This window comes from Silurus meridionalis, chromosome 11 (genome assembly GCF_014805685.1).
Source record: "Silurus meridionalis isolate SWU-2019-XX chromosome 11, ASM1480568v1, whole genome shotgun sequence".
Classification (NCBI taxonomy): Eukaryota; Metazoa; Chordata; class Actinopteri; order Siluriformes; family Siluridae; genus Silurus; species Silurus meridionalis.
In genome coordinates, this window is record NC_060894.1 from 14,333,872 (window position 1) to 14,361,049 (window position 27,178).

A 27,178-nucleotide genomic window follows, 5' to 3' on the forward strand; every position below is an offset into this window, starting at 1 on the left:
CGGTTAGCTGAAACATGGATTGGAGAGATCCACCAAGTTTGCCCCGCTTGCTGCATCAGAAGCGAATATGCTCACTGAGTTTGAAAGACTCTGCCTCTCTAAGATTTATTTTTCTTTTTTATACCAAATCATGTTGCTGGCCTGTTGACAATCAATATAATTAGTTGCAAAATGTTCCTCCAGCTGTTTATTTTTAGTAACACTTACCATCTTACTACTTTTAAAATTACATCATCTTACAGCAATGAAAATCCATCCATCCATCCATCCATCTAGAGATGCAGTATCTCACAAAAGTGAGTATACCCCTTTAGAGTAGTCCGTGTGGAGCTTGTATAGCAGTACAGATTTACATTTCTCTGAAAATATCACAACATACAGCCATTGTTGTCAAAATAGCTGGCAACAAAAGTGAGTACACCCTAAGTGATTACAGTTGTATGTTGCAAATTTATGCTTATTTAGCAACCATGGTGTAAGTAAAGTCAGGTACTGATGTAGGGTGAGGAGGCCTGGGGTGCAGCTCAAAAGCTTTTACTCCAACCCATGTAAACCATGTCTTAATGTAGGTGGCTTTGTCTACATGACCACCATCATATTGGAACAGGTTTGGGTCTCCTATTTCAAGTGAAGGGCTACAAAGGTACTGAGTTAGAGAAAAGAAAGTCCAGATGGGTGTTTTTTTCTGGACTGATTAGAGCTGTGTATTGGGAGAACAACTTTTTCATACTTTAATAAAGCTGGGCAGATATAAAGCTTACAGGCTTGTAAAAAGAGCTTTTATACCTTTAAAAAAAAAAATTACACCAATTTATGTTACACATATAATGTTATACACAGCACAATTCACCATATTTATGTCTATAAAGTCTGAATCTGTCTCCAGTATTAAATCAATAATTAATTTACTTGCATCAAAATGTAAAGGGGTGTGAGTAAAATCAATGTTATTATCACTTACTGATTATTATACTGGAATCCTTTCATTAAATTTGACACTGTTGCATGTGAGAAAACACAGCAGGAAATAAATTAACCTGAATCAACTTCACAATTATTCAGATCTTTAATACATACAGTATTATCACTCTAAGTTCAGTTGAATGTGAATAAAATACATAACAAATAGTGATAATGAATACTGATGACAAAAAAGAGAAGATGTACAACACGGTACACTTCATGTAAACATGTACATGTGTATAGCTCATTACACCAAGCTATGTAAACAACTCGCAGCAGGCATTCAGTGTTTCTTACTGTTTGATTTGATGTGTACACAATCAGCAGGTTCTCTCTACTAACACAGCACAACCACATTTTAAATTAATGATTATTGATCAAAGAAACTGTACCGGGAAAGATATTGTAATAACCATTCAATTTTGCTAATTCGATTGAATTCCCATTTCCTTTTTTATCTTTTTTTACCTTTTATTATTCTACATATCAATATGATAACAGTTCATATCTTCCTGTTTATCCTTTGAGTGCTTGTTTTGTTTTATACTAAATACGTAACCCCATTACCTAGCCCCAAAATTAAATACAATTTGCCAAGATTTAACAGTTGTAATATGGTCCTTTTAAATCATGACATACATCATAAAAATTACCATTACCATCTTCTGAGCAAATAGTCCTGAGACATTTTTTGTCTCTCATTCAGAATAGCAAAGTTAATTGAACAAACTCAGACAGATGTTTAGAATGCAGCTGGATTTGACAGGCCTTCCACAGGACTGAACCTTTCTGAGGCACTTGTTAAATTGCAAGTACAATGCTTTGGGACTCATTCATGATGGCACACAATAATCAGGAGTGAATCTTGCAGCCGTTACACCTCAGAGCCATCGCTGCCTTCAAAACCGCTCCTCAAAATAACTGGCTGCTTGCTGCCAGAGACTGTTAATCCATCCTTCCCTGATTTCTTTCTCACATCCTTAACTGGTCGTCTCTGTGACCGCAGCATCAGTAAAAGCACTGCTATGATGAGACCGAAGAGCAGCAGCCCAACTGAAACTCCCCCTACCATCACTGCCTCGTCTCCAGTGCCACTTTTGGCCATTTCATGCTGTACCAGGCCTTCGGCAGGAACCTCCCCATCCTGCACTGCCTGCTGGTGCTCCAGAATGATGTGCATGATGTTGGTGCCTCGATTGTGCTCGGCACTGATCATTTCGGCGATAGCAGGCATGTCCTGATTAGAGCGCCTGGCACGAGTGTTGTGCGCCGCAAAAGAATGGTACTCCGCACTTCTTTTGCCGATCCCACGATTTGCATTGTCTCTGGAGCGTACAGTGTAGATGGTGTGGATGTACCACTCACGGCCTGCTGCCACCTGCCAGAGTGAAGAGGAAAGTAAAGCTGGAATTAATATGCTATTTTAATCACCATGTCTGCTTATTATCTGCTTTTACTACTGGATATTAAAACGCTAAACTCAATTTACATGTTCAGTTCTTGTTGCTGTAGTTTACTGATGGTGTAAATATTTAATAAACGTTTTGTGAATACAGCAGAGACCTGGAATAAGGGAGAAGAGTCCAGTCGGAACCCATCTGAGCTGGGCTGCTTCACTAGCGAGAGGGCTGATGGGTCATCTACTGCCAGCACTGCATTGAACTTCATATCACCAAAACTCAGAGCCTGAGTCTCTGGCTGTGCTTTGTCCTGTAAACAAAGAAAATGATTTACAAAAATACCAACAATGGATTTATTTCTCTTTTTGTCTTGGATTTTCCATCATTGTATCTCCAATTGGTAAACTATGAAGTTCCAGCTAGCACCCTCAGACCACAAAAACTACCAACTGGGGAGGGTAAAGGCTAGAATGTGCTTCTATTTTAATATTAAACATTACATTTTCCTTTTTTTTTAAACTTATCACTACTATTTATGACACAGAATATATTAACAACTGTATTTCTGTAAAGAGTTCTTTGCATACTTACAATTATTTTGAATCTGTATAGTAGGGAAGGTGAATCTGCCAAGCAGCCAAACTCAAACTTGGTGGGGTTGTACTTAGGCACATATCCATCTGCTCCAGTGCACAAATAAACCTTCTCTATGTTACAGTGAAACGAGTCTCCCAAGTTCTGCACTGGATCCACCATCACTCTGCCATATATTATATCACCTAAAAGAGCAAACTTGGGTAAGTTTTAGCAATCACAATTCAAATAGGAAATGTTTGTGTTTTGACAATATTTCTATTATGAAAATAAAGGTATCTGTCTCCTTATTTGGATTTGTCAGAAATTATAAGTTTCTGTCAAAAATTTGGAAACATCTAGTCTTGTATTATTTTTAAGAGACACATGCATTTTCATTTTCATTAAACTTAGACAATAACAGTAGATTTTGGATGAAATACATGTAGCTGTGTCACATTCCACTTCACAAGTTTATGCTAAGCCATTATATAGATGAATTTTAAATGTTAATACAATTTTAAAGGTAGGTTAAATGTAGGTTTAATTCTCAAAATACTGAATACTGAACCAACATGGCTACCATTCAAAAGCATGCAATTTCGTCTGGACTGCAACTAATTAGAACCAAATTCACCAGACAATGACCCAAAATGTATTTCAATCACTGTAAGCATTATTTAGAGAGTAAACAGTTGTCTGGAGTGTTATCTATCACAAAATGGCCTGTCCAACCACCAGACCAAAATCCTATTGAAATGTTTTGAGATAAACCTGACCACAAGGTCAGAAAGAAATATCGGACTAACAAAGAAACATTTAGACTACTTAGACTCTCAAAAACAATAGGTGTTTCCAAACTATTCACAGGTACTGTAGGTCAGCAAAATATTTTGTTTAAGCATAACATCGTAACAAACTAAATCATTACAAGGATCAGAAGCAAATGATTGCTGAGAGTCTTTGCAAACAAGCAAGTAAAATGTTGCATACTAACTGGTCTATTCTAGGAGTCAAAATCATTAGTCTTATTAATTAGAAATATTCATCTGATTTTATTAATCTGATCATTTCTCTGGAAATTGAAAGATAAGATGTTGTAGATGTCTGAAGTAGTTTGAATTCCAATCTGGCATTCTGATTCTTAATGCTGATTGGTTTGACTGTTGCTATGGGGTTTTTCTTCACAGTTTTTTAAACATGATTCTGCCATCGTCTGCTCATATTTTCTCTTCTTTTTGTATCTGGTTGTTGAACACCAGAGGTTTCTTTTTCATTACATTCCACATTGTTTATTAGCTAATCCAGGGCTCCAGACTGCGACTAAAATGGTTGCATTTGCGACCAAAAATAATAAATTGCGAGTAATATTTTTGCCTAGATCACCACCTGTGACCATATAAAGGTACACATTATGACCGTATAATCTGCATGTTATGACTTTTTATATGCGTGTTCTATCACATAATTTGTTGACGTAATAAACGTAGATGCATGCACCACCTACGCTTGACTTAATTCTCCGTTTATTAAACGAAACTAAAAATATCAGACTTTTTTTTTAAAACAGTCTCCATCTCTCTCCAACTCTTCTGCTGATGACACACCTGTAGTAAAAAGGCAGGCTGCAGTTGTGTCAGCATCAGAGAGAGGGAAAACAACAGAGTCACTGAGGACCATCTTTCTATGCCAGTCAGTGAAAATATAAATAAATGTGCCAAAAGACATTTGAAAACCTTTTTGAATTCAAAAGTTCTCATGGCTGAGGTACGTTCACGAGACAGAAAATGTTTTGCGACTTCTGCTCTAAAGCAGACAGATAAATTGCAGGGAAACTGATTTCATTACCCAAACAGATTATTTAAGAATAGAGACAGTACGAAAACACGGGGGGATAGTCAAAAAGCATAAAAATGCTCGTGATCACATAATGGCGAAAAGCGTGCCGCAGAGCTCAAGTGTCTTGAGCTGAAAATAAAATTCAACACTGCCTATATGATCCCTTCAGTTCCCAGGCCATGCTGTAAAATGATGGCAGATGTATACATGACAGGATGACTCGAAGTAAGTGTTTTACATTTTTTAAGTTTATTCTTGTGTGGCGCTTAAAAATATAATTTGGCACCTGTTGTTTTTCTCATAGGAGCCAATGGCTCCTTAATTGTTTTTATTTTTTTGTCTGGAGCCCTGTAATCCTACAAGTGCATTGGTTCCAATTTCTTTTCCCTCTTTTTTCAAAATGGCTTCCTTTGCTCCTCTACATAGCTCTCAAGTCTTCATAATGGTTTATCGTTTTAACAACAAATGCATTCTTTACAGGTAAAATCCAGAATTTAAGAAAGATTAGGTTTTTAAACAGTTTAACAGGGCATGAAAATGGTGGGTTCAAACAAAAGATTCAATGTTCTAAACTGTTTGACACAATGTGAATATCAGGAAGTCAAATCTTAATGTGATTTCTTAATTTATCATATATTCATTGTTTGATCTACAACTATTTCCTCAATGCAAAAACAAATAATTGGCCTTGATCTTTTGGTGCTTTCATGGGTCACTGTATAATCAGCTGTGCTGTATGTGTTATGCTAATCACCCACAAGCATTTGAAAACATCCTAAAAATAGGTATGTTGTGAGTGTAAATGTTTCTATGAACATACCCTGTGAAAAAGCAGCATCACTCTCCTGTCCAAAGCCCATAGACCCATCAGAGAGCCAGACAGATCTCTTCGACAGCAGAAACATCTGTGTGTTCAGATTGAACTCCACAGCAACGGGGTCACTCACCTATAAAGAGCAAAAAGAAAATAATAAAACTCAGAAAGTGGAGGTTATAATAGCAAGGGAAGACTTGATCTGTATTTGAGTGTTGAAACAAGCACCTATGTAAATAATGGCACAATATGTGTGCACAGTATTCTGGCTTCACAGTGTATTATTTTTTTTACCTGCTGGAATCTGATGTCCAGGTCAAATGTGACCGGCTCTCTGGGGTCACACACTGCAGGAACAGAGTACTCCATGTTTAGTACTGTAGTGCAGGGGATTAGCTTTACTGTGTAGGTACCAGAGTAATCACGCACCTGTGTGACACAAAGCCATGAAACAGCCAGTAAAATAGGTGATTATATTGTTACTGAACATCATAAATTACTGAATTACTAATAAATGAGCCATATTTAGTCCTTTTCTAAGCTATGGTCTGCTAGAAAGCGAATAAAACACATTAAAATCCTTTAATATGGAGCTTACAGAATAAAATGGAAAGATTTTTAATGATATATTTATTTGTATATTTTTTAAACAGTGCTAAAACAGTGCATATTAGTCATTCAGTTTTATCCAGGCTACTCTAACACTCACAGCAAAATCTGAAGTGAACCTCCACTGCTGCATGGGCTGGGTGTAGGTTGGCTCGGTTCTGACCAATGAAAGGTTAAAGGTTAACCCTGGGTGGGCTGTACTTATGACCAATGAGGTCAAAGAAGATGCTGGACAAAAAAGACAAAGATAAAGTCAAAGCCTTAGGCAGAGAAAAGCTTTGAAGCAGAACACAAAAGACACAAGCAGCTACAAGTACTTATGAAGAGACTAATTAAGACTCACAGACACCCAGACTCTTAGCTGATAATAAAAGGAGGCAATAAACCGACTTTTCTGTTCATTTGTTAGTAACAGACATCATTCTTTACTTTTATGTTTATTTAAGATATTCTGGGTTAGGTAAATGATGGGAAAATTGCATTTTAATGTTGTTTCATTTTGAGTAAAGAAATAAATGCCATAATGATTTGATATACAGTATACATACAGTGCATTCGGAAAGTATTCGAGCCCCCTTCCTTTTTTTTTTTTATGTTGCAGCCTGATACTACAATCGTTCAGATTGATTTTTTCCCCTTATTATTCTACATGCAGTACTGCATTACTACAAAGTGAAAACAGAATTCTAGAAATGTCTGCATATTTTTTTATTAAAAGAATTAAAAACGTAATTTTTTAAATGTTTCAAAATTTTTTGTATTATTGTTATTTAAAATTCTCACCCTGATGTGAGGCCACAAACAGTCCCCGAAAATGAGCCTTGGTGCGGAAGTTGACCACCAGACAGCCCATTTCATTAATCCTCATACTGGCTGGGTAAAGAGCTCCTAAAAAACACATTAAGAGTGGGTCAGCACCAAATCTATGTATCATGTGATTTATTCCAAAGTCACTTAAATTCTATGACTATATTTGAGTTTATAATAATAATAATAATAATAATAATGATAATAATAATAATAATAATAATAATAATGCTTTATAAATGCTGATGTAGAACAGTGATCAAATTGATTTGCAATTGCAGTGTTGTTCAGAAACCTGGCTACTGAGCCATCACTACGATCATGTCTGCAAAAATGTTAATATTTTAGATCTATAGATCGTTCATATATTTTTTTTAATGCAACTAAGAAATGGTGGTAATATAGCTATCTTGATTATGATTTGTAAAAAAAAAGAATGACATACATGTTGAATAAAGCACAGCTTAATATGACATATATGTTGAATAAAGCACACCTTCCAGCAAAAGAAAAGTATTTTTTTCCTATTTGATATTACTGTAAATAGTGCATGTGTCTAGACTTGCCTTGCAGCTCGGCTTGAGGAGGGCTGCCGACGCCATCTTTCCACAAGATGGCAGTGTCGTAAACAAAAGTAAGCCGCAGCTCAGACTGCAGGTCAAAATGCTGCCAGCCGCTGGTGCCGACAGGTGAGTGAAACACGTAGGAGACATGAAGAGGGACACGCAGAGTCACATAGGACTGCACTAGATTTAGCACCTACAAAACAGAAACAGCAAGAATCCAAGATGAACAAATGAACAATAAAGCTTTTTTTAGAGCGATGAACAGAACTTTACACTGAAGAGGATCATTCTCAAATATGTGTATGGAACACAGATTATATTTGTGGATTATAGGATTATTATAATAACATATGACACCAAATCGAGCAAATAATAAAATAGCAATATGTGGTTCCTATGACTTTTACAACCCAAGACTTCTGATTCTGATATAAACTCATAACCACTACAGAGACACTCTGATCCTTCACTAAAGTGCTCTTAGTAATCAACCCGTTCCCATCTTACAACTTACAACAGTAAAAAAAAAAAAAACCCAGATAGTTCCACAGTCTTTCTGCTGTCAAAAAAATAAAAATACATTTCTTTCTGCCTCAAGATAATCTAGGCTTGATTGGAAGAAAAAATGTTTCCTCATTTACACAGTCAATTATAATCAAAGGACAGTGCGGTATGGTAATGAGGATGGCCCCAACACCTGCAAGCAGAGAGTTACTCAAGAAAGGAAAAAATCTCTGAAATACATCTACTGCAAGAGAACATGAACATAGCACTAAATCAAGTGATATGACACAATTTTTTAAAAAACAGAAATGTACTATGGCTATAAATACACGTCTGTATTTACAGTGCATTCGGAAAGTATTCAGACTCCCCTCACTTTTGTTGTTTTGTTATGTTGCAGCCTGATACTACAATTGTTTAATTTTTTTTTTCTCTCATTAATCTACAGTCAGTTCCCCATAATGACAACATGAAAACAGAATTCTAGAAATGTCTGTAAATGTATAACCCCTCAGATGCCTCCTGATTCTCTTGATCGTTGCTGAGATGTTTCTATACATTGATTGGAGACCACCTGTGGAAAGGTTAATTGATTGAACATAATTTGGAAAGGCACACACCTCTCTATAGAGGGTTTCTCAGCTGACAATGGATATGAGAGCAAAAACCATGAGGTCAAAGAAACTGTCTGCAGAGCTCAGAGACAGACTTTTTGCAAGGCACAGATCTGGGGAAAGGTAAAACAAAAAAGTGATTTCCAAGAGCATAGTGTTCTCTTCTTTTCAAATGGAAGAAGTGTGGCACAACCAAGACTCTTCCAAGAGCTGATGACTCTGAGCAATAGGAGAGAAAGCCCTTAGTAAGAGAGGTGACCAAGAACCTGATGGCCACTCTGATTGAGCTCCAGAGATCCTGTGTGAAGATGTGCAAAGTTGCAGAAAGACAATCATCACTGCAGCCCTCAGCTGCAACAACTCAGCTTTTTGGCAGAGTGGCTAAACGGGAGCCTCTCCTCAGTGCAAAACCCATGGAAGCCTGTAGTTTGCCAACAGGCACCTGGAAGTCTCTCAGACTGTGTGAAACAAGATTCTCTGGTCTGATGAAAGAAAGATTGAATTGTTTGGCCTTAATTCTAAATTATATCTGGAGAAAATCAGACACCACTCATCACCTGCACAAAACCAACCCAAAGGTGAAGCATGGTGGTGGCAGCATCATGCTGTGGGTGGTGGTGGTGTTTGTCTGCAGCATGGACTGAGCAACAGGTCAGGGTTAAAGGAAAGCTGAATGGAGAAAAGTACTACCTGTTCCACTGCACTCAGGAACTCAGTCTGGGCCAAAGGTTTACATTCCTACACAACAACAACCCTAATCACTACAAAATGGCTTAGGGACAACTCTGTGAATTTAATAGAGTGGCTCAGTCAGAGCCCCAACTTGGACATTAAGAATGGCAAAAGATCCACCAATGTTTGCAAAGCTTGTTGCATCATACCCACAAAAATGTAATTTGTATAATCAATTGTTCAGTAATTGTTTTCACTTGTATTCTGTTTGTTATTACGGGGTACTGAGTGTAGATTAATGAGAAAAAAGACACAAACACAAAATATATAAAAGATTAATGTGACTAAATGAAGATGAATTTATTTAAATTTTTAGATGACAAAATCAAGAGAAACATAGAGAAGAACCTGTACATCCTCATACAGGTCCACTAACTCTGTTGGGGAGTAAATATTATATTTTAAACAAAGCACATTTATTAATTTAGTATATAAATGGTCTGTTGCAGTGGATTATAAATTTAAAACAAATCATAAATGGTTTAAAAGTAATCTGACTGCATTGTTTGACTGCAGTGTTTGATTGAACTGAACCCAGTGTTTCCAGCAGAGCTTTCTCATAGATAACCCTGAAACAACAAAAAAGGATGCTTAAGTGCGCACTTGAAAAAGGCCAATACCAACAAAAGGGCAGTGGGACACAAAATTGAGACTTACAATAGCAGTGACGCAGTTGCTTGGCTACAAGGATTTCTTTTCTTAGACTGGAATTATAAGTACTGAATAAAATGACGAAATAAGTTTTTCAGAAACTTGAGCTATAGGAAAAAAGAATGCTGAGGATTGAGCACCTATCTGCCATTTAATGAAAGCTTTATTTACTCAATGATTCATAGAGTGGACAAACCACTAGCCCCTGCACCCAAACAAACAAACCAGGACAAACAAATGGAGTACACTTTTGCTAACACTTGTCTGAATGAAAATGAAGATTCTACTCTGACTCAAATATGGCATGGTAAATAACACACAAACAGATCATATTGTACCCAAAAATACTACACAAAGACATTTTGTGTTTTATTTTCTGTCAAAGAGTAAAAAAACAATGTATTTAATCACCAGAGACATCATCTGCATAAAGTCACTAATCACAGGGATTCACAGTGTGTATAAATACACACAATTAGCTTGGTATACTTTGGAATTAAATTATGCTAGTTGCTGTTTTCTTGCAGTGGGCCTGTAAGTTAATTGGGGTTTAGTTCATTGGGGCTCTGGGAAAGCACACCGAAGCTTACACCTACCTTGTGGGCTAGATAATACATTTATGATTTGTCCACCCCTGATGATGCTTGTGCATTGCACCTTTTGAATTTTTCCAGCACAACAAATTATTGGTTAGTTCTGTATATAAAAGCTTCAGTTCTCTGCAGTCCAGCCAGCAAGGCATCATTTTCTTTAACTGAGCTCAGCACCAAGTTAACAGATTTAGTCTACATAAGAAAATTAAGCAGCTGCAAATAGGAGATAATGGAAGTCTGATTGTCTCCTTTTCTCGTTTTAAAAGCTGTATGTTAATGGATTTGTGCAACAATAACAGCAGATAATAATCTCTTGCTTAGTTCTGCATCCAGCGGCTACATATAAAGCAGATTATAGACCATGAGATCTTTACAGTTTAAATTGAACAAACTATTCACTTTTAAGTGGTAGAAGAATTATGGTGCTGATTTATTTATGTGTATGCTTTATTTTTATGAAATGGATATGGATATTGATAATATATATTTTCTTTATCACACTCTTCACAGAAAATCACTGCCGCCTGTAAGGAACTAAAGAGGCAGTTTTGGATAAAAAAAAAGACCTGCTGACCTGTCCGTCAGTCCCGATGCTCCCGCCGCAGTCTGTGAAGAGCTCAGACATGTCATAATAACTCACAAACTCCCACAGGCAGGCTTCCAGGTTGAGGTTCCTGTAGAAACGTAATGTGTTCAGGCCCCTCATAGTAGAGTTATATTGGTAAGGAGCGCTTTCTCCCACTTGTTCCACAGTCTTTGTGGCTTTTGTCAGGAAGCCGTGGCGAGTGGGAACCTCGTCAAAGTCCAGCAGATTGGAGCAGCGGTGGTTTCCAACACGGCTGCCATCCGGACTCAGGGTCAACTCGAAGTTAGAAAGAGCACGGGTAGACAGCACAGGAAGCATGCCTAATGTCAAGTAAATATGCCCAAAATTAATATAACGTAACTTTCTCTACTTTATTTTCATTATATCCTGTAAAAACAATGCATGTAGAGTATACACATTCATGCAGCTTTCTAATTAATTTTCTAATGTATCTAAAGAACAATGGAAAAAGTTTGCTGATCTCCTGGGAATTTCACACACAACATTGTCTAGACAAAAAAAACCCATGAATGATTTGTGCAGAGAAAACTTGCCAGATAATTTCAAGCTGCCAAAAAGACTATAGCACGTCAAATATTCACTGTTTTTCAATCATAGTGACTAGAAAAGTATCTTAGTATGCACAAAACAGAACCTTTTAGGTGATTAGGCTACAAGAGCAGAAGACCACATCAGGTTGCGCTTGTGTCAGAATGTATTCGCTCTTCACAAAAAGTATTTCTTGTCACCTTTAGATGGTCCTACGTCAGGCATATTCTTTACATTTTCGTTCCAAGTTCTAGGAGTTCTGAGTTTTCTTACTTTTTTGTTTCACTAGATATGAGTATGAATTTTCTTTTTTATTACCCAGCCCTCTTGGTATGGACGTCAACCGCTGCATGGAAATTTAGCCAATATAATAATAATTATATAAAAATTTGCCATAATATAATAAAGCCAATGCATTAGATACAATTTTGTTTTCTAACTGCACCAGTGTTGACAGGCACCTCAGTTACTTAAAAACACATTGTTTGGCCCATTTGGGCTTGACATTTCCAGATGAATCAAATCAAGAACTTCACAATAGGGATATCATGTAAAAATAGAGCACTGAATCCCCAGGAGTGAGAACAGTGCTCTTCTCTAAGATCTTCATAGCTCAGCTGTTTCAACAAAAGGCTTGAAAAATGCTTTGTCAGAGAAGAATAATGTAACAGTCTTTTAAAATCCTTCTCACTAGGTAGATTTATAGTGTCACTTTAATACCAAACTTACATACAAACTGCAAGCATTGCTGGTTGCCATGGCATTATGAAGAATGAAACAGCTGTAAAATAGAGAGGTGTAATAAAGTAGAATTACACTCTCTATTTATAGGTGCAATTTCTCCTGTGGCCTACATTACAGCCTTGAAATGTGCGAGAAAAAAAAAGGTAAAACAGATGTTGTGTTGATGTTTCTAAATTATGATAATGCGGCCGCTGAATTTCTTGGATGTCCCTAAATAATCATTAAAGCAGCACAAAGAAAGGGGTTTGCTTGGAATTGTTATGTACATGTTTATCTTCACGAACAATGAAACATAAATCCTATAATAATACCTGGCTATTCCTGTGGCATTTGGTAAAGAACAAACCGAGTTTAAGCTTTGCAAACAAAGTTCTATTCAACATTAGACAATGCTCACCATCTGTGTGGGGCATGGTGACACTAAGCTTGATTAGGTTTGCGTGTTCCGGATCCTCAGTGCCGGTATAGTGTAGCTTGGCAGAAAAAGGCTCAGCACCTACTGTGCCCACCTTACGAGGGTGACACATTCCTGTGGAGGAATATCAAATGAAGTGATTAGCACACTGAAGTCATATCGAAGCCCTTCGAGTAGCCTACAGCTGTGCAGTAATCCACTGTTCTCACACAATAAACACAATTTTTCTAAGAAAAAAAAAGGCTGTGTGACAGCACTTTTGCTGAAAACTGTTCTATCGAACACATTTGAACAAAGGTATGTCTAAAAGCTGTTAAAAAATTGCTGTTGGGTTGTATGCTGGATGTTGTCGGCTCTCAACTCTCAGCCTATAGCTAAAAAAAAACCCCTCTCAACTTATTTTTGTTTGCAGGCTCTGCGGGACCTGCCCTTACAAAAATCTATGCTCATAAATGTAGATTTGCACATGTATCCAAATCCTGATACATTTTCTACTGTATTGAATATGTGATTCTTATTGTGGAGAGTTTTTTAGGTTAACAACTAAGATATCTTTTTAAAGTGAAATTTTCTATTATTGTGTGCAACTTTATATTAAGCAAACATTTTTGCTTAGTTTTAAGAAGAGTGGCAATAATTATGGACAGCATTGGATATACAGTACAGTGTATTATATGAATCTTTATATAATTCCACCTCTAACTCCTCTAACACTGCATTGAAATGATCAGGAAGTTTGTATGTTGCCTGACCCTCTTCCATGCTAATGGAGACAATGGGGCTGCTGAGCTCCAGGCCCTCATCTCCATTGGAGTTAACTGCACGAGCAGCACACTGAACCCGAGAGCCGGCCTGGAAGTAGATGGAGTCCAGCGTGATTATCTTGGAGGAGGTGAAAAAGGTGTCGATGTCCACTTCCCTCATAGGGCTGGTGACGCCATCAGGCCCAGTGGGGGCACTGATGAGCCAGCGATAGTGTGTTAGCGTGTCATTGATGTGCTCACTTGCACATATGGAGCCTGTTTTCTCATATTCTGGGTATTTTGGGTTGCATGCCTAGAAAAGATGAAAAAGAAGTGTTGAGATGTGGTAAGTTGTGGAAAATTGCAGTCACCATGATCACAGCATATACAAGATAGCAAGGGATAAGCTGGAAACTTAGCTCTTTGGTGGAGAGCCATTTGATTTGACTTACTTATTCTAAAGAAATAACCAACTGGCTAAAAGAACTTTCAGATTTAGAAAAAATATGAAATATATTTTCTGTGTTCTTTCAAATATGAATATATGGCAATATTTTAGTGGTAATGGCACAATGCAAGTTTGAATTTTATTCTAAACGGTAAAAGTTAAAATAAATTCCACAATTTTGGGTGCCACTTGAGTTCTTTCACTCCAAACTTGGCAAACCATATGTTTATGGACCTCATGGGTTTTGCCCTCCTAGTTTCAGTGGAAAATAATTATTATGCTCTAGCCTACAATGCATCCTATATGCTGTGCGCTTTATACTTTGTGGCTAGTTAAGGAAAATCCCACATATGTCTGTGATGCTTGTGTCTACAAACCATTGGCAATATAGCATACCAAGTTAATTCAGAGAGCTGAAGGCATTATGAACAAAAGTGCAGCAATGAATTTTACCACAATTTACCAGTATACCCTCAAACACAAACAAAAATAAAAGACTCACACTTTTGTGTACACGATTTGCAATTATAACTGTATGAGCTTTAACAGATTTTCTGCTGCTAAATGTTTACTTGCAATGATTCTACAAATAAATAAATAAATAAATAAATGTATAAAGTGGAAAGTCGGTTGGACCAGATGACATACCGGTAGAAGCATGGAGATGTTTAGGAGTTTTTAACAAGATTGTTTAACAGGACTTTGAAAGGTGAGAAGATGCCTGAGGAAAGGAGAAGGAGTTTGCGGGTACCAATTTTTAAGAATAAGAGATGTGCAGACCTGCAGTAACTACAGGGGAATAAAGTTGATCAGTCATACCATGAAGTTATGGGAAAAAGTAGTGGAAGCCAGGCTGAGAGAAGAGGTGACCATCTGTGAGCAACAGTTTGGATTTATGCCGAGGAGGAGCACCACAGATGCATTATTTGCTTTTTGAATGTTGATGGAGAAGTATAGAGAAGGTCAGAAGGAGTTGCATTGTGTGTTTGTGGATTTAGAGAAAGGGTACGACAGGGTGCAGAGAGAGGGATTGTGGTACTGTATGAGAAAGTCATGTGTGTCAGAGAAGTATGTGAGGGTGGTGCAGGACATGTATGAGGGCAGTGTGACAGCAGTAATGTGTGCAGTAGGAACGACAGACTGGTTCAAGGTGGAGGTTGGACTGCATCAAGGATCGGCTCTGAGCCCTTTCCTGTTTGCAGTGGTAATGGATAGGTTGATGGATGAGATCAGACAGGGGTCTCCATGGACTATGATGTTTGCAGATGATATTGTGATTTGTGGTGAGAGTAGGGAGCAGGTTGAGAAGAGCCTGGAGAGGTGGAGGTATGTGCTGGAGAGAAGGGGAATGAAAGTCAGTAGGAGTAAGACAGAGTACATGTGTGTGAATGAGAGGAAGGGCACTGGAGTGGTTCTGTTGCAGGGAAAAGAGGTGGAGAAGGAGGAGGGGTCCAGGTACCTTGGGCACAACAGTGCAAAGTAATGAAGAGTGTGTTAAAGAAGTGAAGAAAAGAGTGCAGGCAGGGTGGAGTGGGTGGAGGAGAGTGGCAGGAGTGATTTGTGATAGAAGAGAGTCTGCGAGAGTGAAAGGGAAAGTTTATAGGACTGTGGTGAGACCTGCGATGTTGTATGGTTTAGAGACAGTGGCATTGAGTAAAAGACAAGAGGTGGAGCTGGAGGTAGCAGAGCTAAAGATCTGAAGGTTTTCATTGAGAGTGACGAGGATAGCCAGGATTAGAAATGAGTTTATTAGCGGAACAGCACATGTAGGACGTTTTGGAGACAAAGCAAGGGAGGCGAGATTGAGATGGTTTGGACATGTTCAGAGGAGGGACATGGGGTATATGCATCCTATTAAGGTTGAATTTTCTAAATTTGTGTTTCATTGGGGCTTTTTATTTACCGTAAGCAGGACCAGGATTGGGGATTTTTTAATGCAGTATAAAGATAAGGTCATTAAAAAGAGAAGAAGTAGAGCAGGGGAACCAGAAAGGGCACATTTAAATGAGAGTGCTTTTTGTATCCTAATAGCAACTCTTATGCAAAAAAGGTGGTATTTAAATAGTGCAATATTATTTGGAATGGTTTAGGATGGAGGATTGTTTAGAATTGTTTATTGTGAATTTAGCATCCACTAATGACTTGATTGCTCTTTTGGTGTTCCAGAAACAGTAATTATTACTGATGTATTTTGTTTTGCATTTTAGAGAATTTGCATGGACATGCACAAACCATGGATATAAGAAGAGAACAGGAATGATAAAGCTATATTTTTACTTACAATAATATCATTTTATCTAATGTCTATGCTAAGAAATGGTTTTAGGAGGTGGTAATGCACTGACAGATTTTGAATGTCACACCTCCTTTTGCACCCACCAACTACGTCAGCACAGGGCATTAATTTATGACCACAGAAAAGCAACAGTGAGCAAATGGGGGAAAAAATGACTTGCTTTCGATCAAAACAGCAATAAAACCAGCATTAACCAGAAGATTATGCTTTCTTTGCATGAATATTAAGTCCTGAGAGTCTTGAAGATGGTTTGCCTCATATACAAAGGTTTCATCTGTTCTAATCAAAAACACATTGTGTCCTCACTCAATAAAATTAAGCTTTCAATTAAACTGGACTGTGAATAATGACTCATTAGTGTTAGTTATGTCTGAGTTAGTTAATTAGTTGCATTACCTTTTGAGTTACATTTCACCTTTCAACATTATGACAGAAGTTCTTGACTTATTACTTATAATAAAAATTAATAACACCCTGGGTAACAATCTTCACTTCCACAAATGCCAGGAAGATACACTAAGGAGACATAAATTAATAAATACCAAACTGCTGAACACATATAATTAGTTTTTTTTTTGGGATCTATAAATACTAATACCCTTTATTGTACTTGCCCAACATGATTTAATCTGTTGTCCATCTTTGGTTTTCTTGAATTAACCCATTCTGCCTGTGATATGGGCTTTAACCTTTAAACACAGACTTTACTTTTTTCCTATATAGCACTAGCATCCAAAATAAGTATTCTTATTACTGTTGAATAGAGTACTTCAAACAGTCTGTCATGTTTCTACATTGTCTTTCTTTTTAGATTGCAGACACTTTATAATTAGGAATTGAACGACTTTATATTAAAGGCTTTCATAGTTGGCCAACTTTCGTTAAGAAAGGCAAAAATTTGCATGTTTCTTTGTACTTCAAGGAGACTTAAAAAAAAAACACTGCATATATAATAACTTTGATGGTTAGTCTTTGAAATTTTTATAAAAACACATTGCACCCTTACTGTTGTGCATATTACAATAAAACAGGTGGTGCATAAAATATGCCTAGCCTTGTTTACAATAGCAATAATAGGCATTTTTCTTTATATAAACTCAATTTCAGACAATTTGGGACACTGTGCAAAATGTAAATAAAAACAGAATGCAATGATTTGCAGATCTCATACACCCATATTTCTCACAATCTATAGTTAGATTTATATAAATATTAATTTAATATTTATTATTATTATTATTTATTGTATGTGTGTATTATGTCCTCTGAAATGAACTTAACATACAGCCATTATTGTCAAAGTGATAAAGCTGTATGTCGTGTAATCATGCAAAGCCACATGTCCTATTCATCATGTTTATGTTTTGGTCTGCTTGACAGGACCATACAAATGTGTGTATTAGAGCAGTTAAAATTTGTTGCGTTGAGTACAATTCTCTCATACTGAGTACTGGATGTACATGGCACCTCATGTTAACACTCTGAGAATTTGAGAATTAGTATTGTTGCTCTCCACAAAGATAGCCGAGGCTATAAGAAGATCAGTAACACCCTGAAACAGTTACAGTACAGTGGCCAGGGTCATACAGAGGTTTTCCAAGATGGGTTCCACTCAAAACAGGCCTTTGCAAGGGTCGATTATAGAAGTTGAGTCCTCATGCTGTGTGTCAGGTGCAGAAGCTGCTTTAAAAACCAGACGCATGAGTGCTGCCAGCATTGCTTTAGAGGTTGCAGAAAGGGAAGGTCCGCTTGTCAGTGCTCAGACTGTATGCCACCCAATGCAACAGGTTGGTTTGCATGGCCATTGTCTCAGAAGGAAGCCTCTTCTGATACTGGTACTGGGAAGCTGCGGTTAATTGAAGGAAACTTGGATTCCAACATGTACTGTAACATTCTGAAGCAGAACATGATGCCCCCCCCTTTAGAAACTGGGCCGAACAGCAGTATTGCAACATGAAAGTGACCCCAAACACACCGCCAAGGTGACAACTGCCTTATTGAACGTGAAGGTGATGGATTGGCCAAGTATGTCTCAAGACCTAAACCCTATCGAGTACCTGTCTCTACAGGCATCCTCATGTGGAAGGTGGAGAAGCACAATGTGTCTAACATCCTGCAGATCTTTGATGTCATCCCAGCAACAACCTTTGCAGCTCTGGTGAATTCCATGACCAGGAGGATTAAGGCAGTGATAGATAACAATGGTGCTCACACAAAATATTTTTGGTGACATTCTGTTTTGACATGTTCACTTAGGGTGTACTCACTTTTGTTGGCAATTATTTAGACGATAATGGCTGTATGTTGAGTTATTTTCAATAGACAGTTAATCTATACTGCTATACAAGATGCACCTTGAATACTCTAAAATAAGTTTCAGTTCTATAGTATGGTCTATTGAGAAGATATATATATATATATATATATATATATATATATATATATATATATATATATATATATATATATATATATATATATATATATATATATATATATATATATATATTTATATATATATATATATAGAGAGAGAGAGAGAGAGAGAGAGAGAGAGAGAAAGTAAAAAGTCCCATTGCAGTGGTCACGTAGAGTAGGTTAAGAGAAAACATTATACATATTTAAACATATTTAATGAAACTAATTATCATTCTCACTCATGTATTTATTCATTAAATCTCACACAGTATCGTGATGTGTATTCTTGTCTCTGGAAAAACTGCTTGAAATTTCTGTGTATTTATCTCCAGCTTTAAAAACGGCAGTGGCCGCGTAGACTAGGTAGCTGGAGCACGTTTTTAAAGCTGGGGGAAATGGTAACGTTACGCAGTTGTTATATGTTATAGACAGCATTGGCAGACTTACTGTCACACAGACCACTGGATAGCCTGCTGGTGGGTGAGCATTGTACATAGTCCTTCTGACATCATCATAGTGCAGCAGAGACACAACATGCGGCAGTGAGGGGAATGTGACGTCGGCCATGCTATTGGTCTCTTCAATGTACACTATAGCCTTAGACATCTGTTAATACAAAAGAATAATACAGCATTGTAATCTGAGACAATTGTTTATAACTCTAAATAAACAAACATCAATACAAGGTCACAATTTAATTTCACAGATAACATCAGAATAGGGGAAAATATCATGATTTTCATTAAGCCATGGTTATTGGTGCTGCACAGGCCACTTTGAGAATTTTTATTTCTGCATTTACACAAATTGGAATCCATGCCATAAAGAAGGCCCCACCCGTATTAAATATTAGTATAGTGTTCCCTTTAATGTGTCTGTGTATGCATGTTCAGGAACAGTATCTCTTGAAACATAATTGTTGTGCACAGGTGATGTTTTCTGTTGTTGCCAAGCCTATGCAAGACTTCCTAGAGTTTGTTGAGGTCCTGGACACCTTTCTTTCTTTGAAATCTTTTTTATCCTTTCTTTCAGAGAAGATTAAATGAGGTTGAGATCGGGTAACAAAGCATTGCATTGTAAACAGCACTGGCTCTTTCGTCAAATATCACTCTCACAGCTTCTCACAGTAATTAAACAATCACATTTAATGAAAAATGAGGCACCTTCAAATACTATACAAACAGCAGTGTAATCTTATTGTTTATTCGAAACTCTCTTATTGCTTATTTAGTTGAAAATCTTTATACATACATGTTTAAAATAGAAACTTTGAAGTGTAGCAAACCAAATGATTGCTATACCTGGATCTCAGCCACCATGTTCTCATCAGGTTTGAGATGGACAGTGAAGGATTCTCTCATTTCTCTGGCTCCATCAAACAGGACCTCCACCTCCACAAAGTGTTCTGTTTCACCTTCCTTAAATTCAACATCTGCACATGAAAACATGCCAGCTTCCTTAGTGTGAGTTGAAATATAAAAAATCTATTTACAGTTGTGTGATAAGGAAATTATATTGTTTCAGGACATAATAAAAAGTGATTTAGTCCTTATCAGGTCGTGGAATTATTTAAATACAACCTCTGATAAACAACTAAACATAAATTATTCAATTGTGTCATTATTTATGTTTACAAAAAGTCAAGCTGATATTGAGAAATGTGCGTGAAAAGGTAAGTACCAAAATTTCGGCCAAACTTACATTTTATTCTAGAATACTTTAGTATACAGAGGAGCTCGTGATCAACTCATTGACTGCAAGGTGTCCAGGTCCTGTGGCTGCACAACTTGCCAAAATCATCACATCTCCACCACAATGCCTGACAGGTGATTTACTTTGTGTGGTTTTCACCAGGCGTGGTGCTGTGCATTATGGCCAAAAATCTCACATTTGGTGACTTGTTCCACAAGTCTTAAATTATTTCTACTTGTAAAAAAATTCATCACTATAGACTGACTTTAAATTGTTTGAAAATGGCCTTAATACCCTTCCGGGATTGAGGGGAAACATATATTGCTTCTCAATTGCTAAAATCATTGCAGATGTCTCCTTTTTGTGGTGTTAACACACACCTGAACGCTTTAGACCAGCAAACTGCTAAACTTGGGATTTAATAGAGGTGGTAACCCGGACTCAAATAATATCAAGTCAAGGCTGAAAAAAAAAGAAATGTAGCGTAATTATGCAAAACACGTTGCGCTTTCTCACCCTTAGAGATGGGATGATAGTCTTCTCCTGACACAGCAGAACCATCTTTAGTGTGCACTCTCACTACAGACACTTTGGAGGAATCTCCCACTCGATGCACAGGGATCCGCACAATGCTTATCTTCCCTGACTCCTTTGGCTCGTTCACACTCAACTTTGTCTCAGTAAACTTGATAATTGGTTCTGAAAAAAAGAGGAACATGTTCATAAACTGCATATTTCAATGCTGCATATTTCAACATTTAATAAAATTATTATTTATTATCTTGGTAATGCTGTTTTTAAAACTCTCTTTGTGAATTAAACACCCCATATTTCATCTGTAGGGAATTTACAACACTGTATTGAAGACTAGAGGTACTGTTGAGAAATCAGTACAACACGACCCTGACCAGACGGAAATAATGTCTGGCTGCTGATGTAACTTAATCACTTTCCTTCACTAGACAATAATTAAAACAGTAGTCCACCTCCGTCGCCAGATGATAAACAGATAACAAGTGGCTACAGCCTCCTCCAAAGAGCGTGGCAAAGGTATTGGAGGCGGGCTATTTTTCTGTAGCCCACCCTGTTTAATTTTTCATTCTGGGTAAAAGTGTTTATAACCTAAACGACCCTGTATTTGACAATAAGTCAAATGGATTTTACTAATTTTGGGTTGACATTTACTGGTGTTACCTAAATGTCATCTCTATTTTTTTATGTATAATGTTGAAAAAATGCTCCTTTCAAGTCAATACAAGAACTTGCATGTCCCATCCCAATTCTGACAAAAAGAATCATAATATAATTTATACAAGATAAGATATATATACAAGACAAGATTTTATAATATAAAATATACAATAAAGATAAGAATATAACAGTGTTTTCTTTCTCTCTTACTGTCAGCACTGTCTTTAAGCTTGACAAGTGTCTCGTTCTTTGTGCCAATAGATGCACCATATGGGGAGCCACTCGTAGCGCTCCCGAGCACAAGCCTCATCTCCTCCTCGTCTTCATACACTGAGTCATCCACCAAAGTTAACACACATGGCTTCTCCGTATCACCTGGAAAGCAAGCGATCAAAGGGATCAACCCCTTTCATATGTACATAGCTGGCAGTGAAATTCACTTTAAGGCATGAAATATATCTCTGAATCTTTTTTCTCTCTAATTTTATACTAATTTTCAAATAAAATTAGATCTTCATTCAGCTATCTGATACTGTAGGTAACCTTGAACATGTGCCACTATTCTCTGGCCATTTTGGTCAACTGTATGACCCCGGTGTAAAAGGCATCCATTTGCTGAGTCATAGAACCAGATGCATAAATTTAATTTCATTTACGAATGCCTATGCTAGTGGAAGCTGTGTATCAGTGTTGTATTATGAGTTCATTAATATGTCCTGATGATGCATTTCACAAGTATATAACAGACAACACTCAGACTATGGTGCAAGATAATAAATTGTGTGAAAACAACCCTCTTGCTTGCATACAACCAGTACATATAAAGTCTCTTAAGGATGTTCTCAAGGAGCCATATATAAAATTTAAATGTGTGTGTTCTGCTGTGCCACAGTGACCTGATCATTTTCAACAAAAGGTCTGGTCTGATGGGCAGTGGTCATGTAGAGCACATAGACATCCACTCACTGCTATTCATCACTATGCATCAATGGGTACATAGGCTGTTGAATGCAACATGTGTATTGTCATCCATAACAGGAATAGTGTACCCCAGTAAAACAGCTTTTAGTATTCTGGTTCAACATCTCTGTCTCTGCCCTGTCCATGAACCACACTAAAAATTGAGCTGTTTGTTAATTTTCAAACTCATTGACTTCTACTTTGCAAATACTGTAGGTGCTCCAAATTGAATCACCTTTTTTTGGATTTGTCAATCCATGACATCGACTTGCTGTGGTTGTACAGACAGATTGTATTGGCCTGATAACTACACAGCTCTAGGGAATAGGATGTGCATCCGAACTTACATTTACAGCATTAGGCAGATTCTTTATCCAATTGACAACTGCTTTAAAGAGTCCAAAAAAATAATTTCCTCATGCGAAAATAATATTAAAGCAACTAGTGTGTACAGCGACTGAAACAGCGCATATTGTTTTTTTATATTAGAGCTCATTTAAATGTCAAGTGAAAATAGCACTTCAATGTTTGTTTCAAGACAGGCATGGGCTCAGCTGTTGGCACAGCAAGGGGAAGTTCACTCCACCACCTGGTGCCATGACAGTGAAAAATGTGGATGCAAGTCTTCCCTGTACACTTAGGAACGGGGGGTCATGCCAAGCTGTGCTAGAGACTTGATGGGATTGTGGTGCAGAGTGGGATTTGATTCGGGACTGACAAAAAGTAAATCAACATCTGCAGTTAATAATTTTTAGTAAACCAGAGACTCTTTGATAGGAACACATTGAACACAAATTACAATAAACATAAAAAAAGTTTTAAATCCTTTTAATAAAACTTCATTTAGAGGATTTTATATTAAACTGATATTACCTGTCATAATACTATACATGTACCAATTAAATAATTGTTATATTTAATATTTGTATGTAATAAATAACGTACATTTATAAATATCTGGACTTTTACCTGGTAGGAAGGTGATGACTGATGCATTAGTGTTGGGTCTCTCTTCAAAGTCAATGGTCACCTGAGCAGATCCCTGGCGTGTGTAACAGCGCACAGTGGATTGGTGTGAGATATCTCCACTGCGCTGGACCACAGCAGTGAGACGTCTATCGCTCTCTTCTCCATTTAGAAGTAGATGTTTAAACTGCATCTTTGGCACTGCAACAAAAATTAACAAAACAAAATGACAGTTAAATTAATGAGTATGTGCTTGTACAAATACAGTGGTATCTACAATGGATTCATGTAATAGTATACTAACGGTCTGAGATGGTATCATTAATTAAGATGGTGGCTTTAGCTGGCTCTCCTAAAATTGCATTGATGGGCAAGCGCAGGACCAGCTCAAATTTCTCAATGCCTTCAAGAAGCGGCTGGCCGAGATCGTCTAGAATGGTGACCCGGATGGTTTGCATGTTCACCCCTGGGCCAAAGTCCAAATTCTTACTAATGCCCACATAGTCCACTCCAGCTAGGTAAAACAATAAGTGAAGAAAAAAGACATGAGATTATATTCAACAAGAAGAAGTTACACACTTAATTGGTCAAAGTAACATCAGCCAGACAGGTTCTTTAGCTCTCGAATAGCCCTGCTTTCAGAAGGAGTCTGTAAGGGCATACCTTTACCCATACCAGTGGATTCCGTCGTTAGGCTATTGGGTGGGCACCCTACAAGTCCATCTTCAAAAAGTGCTGAAAAAGGTTTTAGCACTACTAAGCTAAATAAAAACTGTGGAAAAATAATTACAGGGATATCGCCTATCTATCTATCTATCTATCTATCTATCTATCTATCTATCTATCTATCTATCTATCTATCTATCTATCTATCTATCTATCTATCTATCTGTCTGTTATTTATATATTTGATATGCTACTGATATTTTTACAGAATCCTAAAAACCTTTGTCTATCTATTATGCCAACTTTATCTTCTCTGTACCTGTTTTTATTTTCTATGGCCTATTTTTCATTTCTTGTTATTGTTCTTGTAGATTCCAGTTTAAAAAGTCTCATATCGATAACATTATTTGACTTCTTCCAAAATAGTTTTACAGTTTTTCTCAGTTGTTTTGGAGGATTTCTCAGAACTCTCAAAACTACTTGTTCAACCTCCACATTTTATCCATCATTTAGTCATTTGTGCTCATCATAAGAAAATTTTTTGTTGCTTTGATCATATTGCGAATGCTTTTGTACATTAATTTAATCGATTGTGTACAATTGTCTGCTGTTTTTTACACTATCAGTTGTTTGTCATGTTGATCAAAATATATTATACTGGTTTCACCTAAATAGTCTGAACCCCCAAAACATCTCGGCATCAGTTCATTGCATAAGTCATTGAATGCAAAATAGTTAAACCAGTTGTCATCATCTGTCATCTTTAATTTTTTTTTTTTTAATTGGTGAATTGTGCAGATGAATCTTGAATGTCACTAATGAAGGCGAGTGAACGGCATCAGATCAACCAATAATCAACTAGTTCTCTAAAACAGGTCAAAGGTAATTCTCATGAACCTTCAATTGGAGAGTTTATACAGACAGAGCAAAACAAAGAATTATAATTTCTGAAAATGGATGAACTAACAAAAAAACGAACACTAGTACAGTACATTAAAAGTGTGAATCCTGTCCGGTCTCTTACAATCAATATAAATCAAATATACAATCAAATAAATTAATTTGTGCTGCTGAAATTCATAGATGCCATACAGAAGGAAGTCCAATTTTGTGCATTTTCAGTCACTGTGATCCAAACCTTAGTTTATATAAATAGTTTATATATATAAATTTATATAAATAAATCCTGAAACTGTGCACCATCATACTGACAGCATGACTAAACATTTTGATGATTTTGTTGGTGAACAATGACAAAGCGACTTTTTATTCTGATGGGAATGAGATGTTTATTGACACAAATACTTACTTTTGAGAGATGAACTAAGGATTTTGAGAAAAGTACAGACTTTTGCAAGAAATACAATGTTTTGTGCTGTTTGTACAAATTGTTTTGAGAATGCACTTACTGGTTTACAAATATTAAGGATGATTGGAGAGATGCTCCTAGGCAACTGAGAAAAACTGTAAGAACTATTTATTTATTTCCAATTGGACAAAATCATACCGGCGACCAAGCATCTCAGTTCTTTCAGGATAAAGTGGATTGGAATCATGAAAAACACCATCCCGCTTCAGATTTGGTGTCTATTGGGGTCATTTTTTTGCTAACTCATTTTACTGAGATATCCAGAACACATTGTCCTTAGTGAATGAGTGGTGTGTAATGAGAGGTGAAGTACCATCCTAATAAATACCTTTTAAAGAGAAACTAAGAGTAAACAGATTAAGTGTCTTTTCGAAACACAAATTATACAAATGGACAAATGACAAAACTGTTTGGATTTGTTCCTTGGTTTGAATGAAAGGGTTGAATAATGGTGAGAGTAGCTTTAGTGCATGTTTGCTATTCAAGAAGAGACACAGCATGATGAAAGACTTGACTTCGATAGTGCTGCCTATGTGCCTTTCAATGTGTGTGTGTGTGTGTGTGTGTGTGTGTGTGTGTGTGTGTGTCTGTGTTGTTGTCTGCATGCATAATAGGTTCATGCAAAGAATGAAATCACATATCATATTATTAAACATTAATGGTTTCAGAATAATAACAATAACTTACTGATAAGTAGGAGATTATCTGTAGCACTCTCATTTAATATCACCTCCAACCGTGACTCAACATATTTATAGAAACAGACACACAAAACCCTTGTAGTTATGTGTGTGTGTGTGTGTGTGTGTGTGTGTGTGTGTGTGTGTGTGTGTGTGTGTGCGCTGACGCTTGATTGCAAATAAGTATTAGAAAGTAATGTGAGAGGGAATCAAGTCACAATTTAGTTTCATATTCTCAAACACCAGTCATCCTTAATACATTTCCCTTCTGTCTTATTGCAAACGTGGTGCATATCGATACCTTCAGCTGACACCGGATCCGTTTTACGGGATTTGACAGTGACTGTGGCTGCTTTGGAGAGATCTGTTCCTGTCCTCCACACTCGCACATCAATGTGACCTTGGCTCTCATCCACATTGTACTCTGAATCTCCGAAGTAGAACACAGGAGCTGTGGGAAATTATTATGTTAGTGGCATCAATAACCAATTTTATTGCAAAAGCAATTTCAAAAAACTTTTATTGAAATGAAAGAAAGGTAATGGTTGAGAACGTTAATAAAAATAAACACTTAGTGTAGGAGTAAACGCTATACAGCACAGGCCCTTTATTCTGTGACATGGTGCATTTCACAGCTTTAAATCCACTTAAAAAACAGCAAAATCGTGCTGAACACACAAAAAGAGATTTTGTTTTCATCCAAAAGCTTATACCAACTAGAATAGCCAGCAATCCACATTAATTCCTGATATATTTCCTCCTCCTGGACTAACATACACACACACACACA

At 37.0% G+C, this 27,178-nt stretch overlaps 1 protein-coding gene across 1 annotated transcript in view; it reads right to left on the reverse strand.

Moving 5' to 3' along the window:
- Nucleotides 1-1,057: 1,057 nt before the first annotated feature.
- The window catches only part of frem2a (FRAS1 related extracellular matrix 2a), a 64,895-nt gene continuing 38,774 nt past the window's right edge, over nucleotides 1,058-27,178 (reverse strand). Inside the window, exons 7-24 of the mRNA XM_046862055.1 lie at nucleotides 26,690-26,839; nucleotides 23,978-24,187; nucleotides 23,677-23,874; nucleotides 21,958-22,122; nucleotides 21,073-21,255; nucleotides 20,166-20,296; nucleotides 19,312-19,470; nucleotides 13,712-14,015; nucleotides 12,942-13,073; nucleotides 11,240-11,571; nucleotides 7,572-7,764; nucleotides 6,982-7,086; nucleotides 6,299-6,426; nucleotides 5,884-6,018; nucleotides 5,596-5,722; nucleotides 2,955-3,142; nucleotides 2,527-2,673; nucleotides 1,058-2,341 (exon numbers count right to left, since the gene is read on the reverse strand). Of these exons, the coding sequence (XP_046718011.1) occupies nucleotides 1,838-2,341; nucleotides 2,527-2,673; nucleotides 2,955-3,142; nucleotides 5,596-5,722; nucleotides 5,884-6,018; nucleotides 6,299-6,426; nucleotides 6,982-7,086; nucleotides 7,572-7,764; nucleotides 11,240-11,571; nucleotides 12,942-13,073; nucleotides 13,712-14,015; nucleotides 19,312-19,470; nucleotides 20,166-20,296; nucleotides 21,073-21,255; nucleotides 21,958-22,122; nucleotides 23,677-23,874; nucleotides 23,978-24,187; nucleotides 26,690-26,839 (3,491 nt within the window). The 3' untranslated portion in view covers nucleotides 1,058-1,837. The remainder of the gene's footprint in view (nucleotides 2,342-2,526; nucleotides 2,674-2,954; nucleotides 3,143-5,595; nucleotides 5,723-5,883; nucleotides 6,019-6,298; nucleotides 6,427-6,981; nucleotides 7,087-7,571; nucleotides 7,765-11,239; nucleotides 11,572-12,941; nucleotides 13,074-13,711; nucleotides 14,016-19,311; nucleotides 19,471-20,165; nucleotides 20,297-21,072; nucleotides 21,256-21,957; nucleotides 22,123-23,676; nucleotides 23,875-23,977; nucleotides 24,188-26,689; nucleotides 26,840-27,178) is intronic.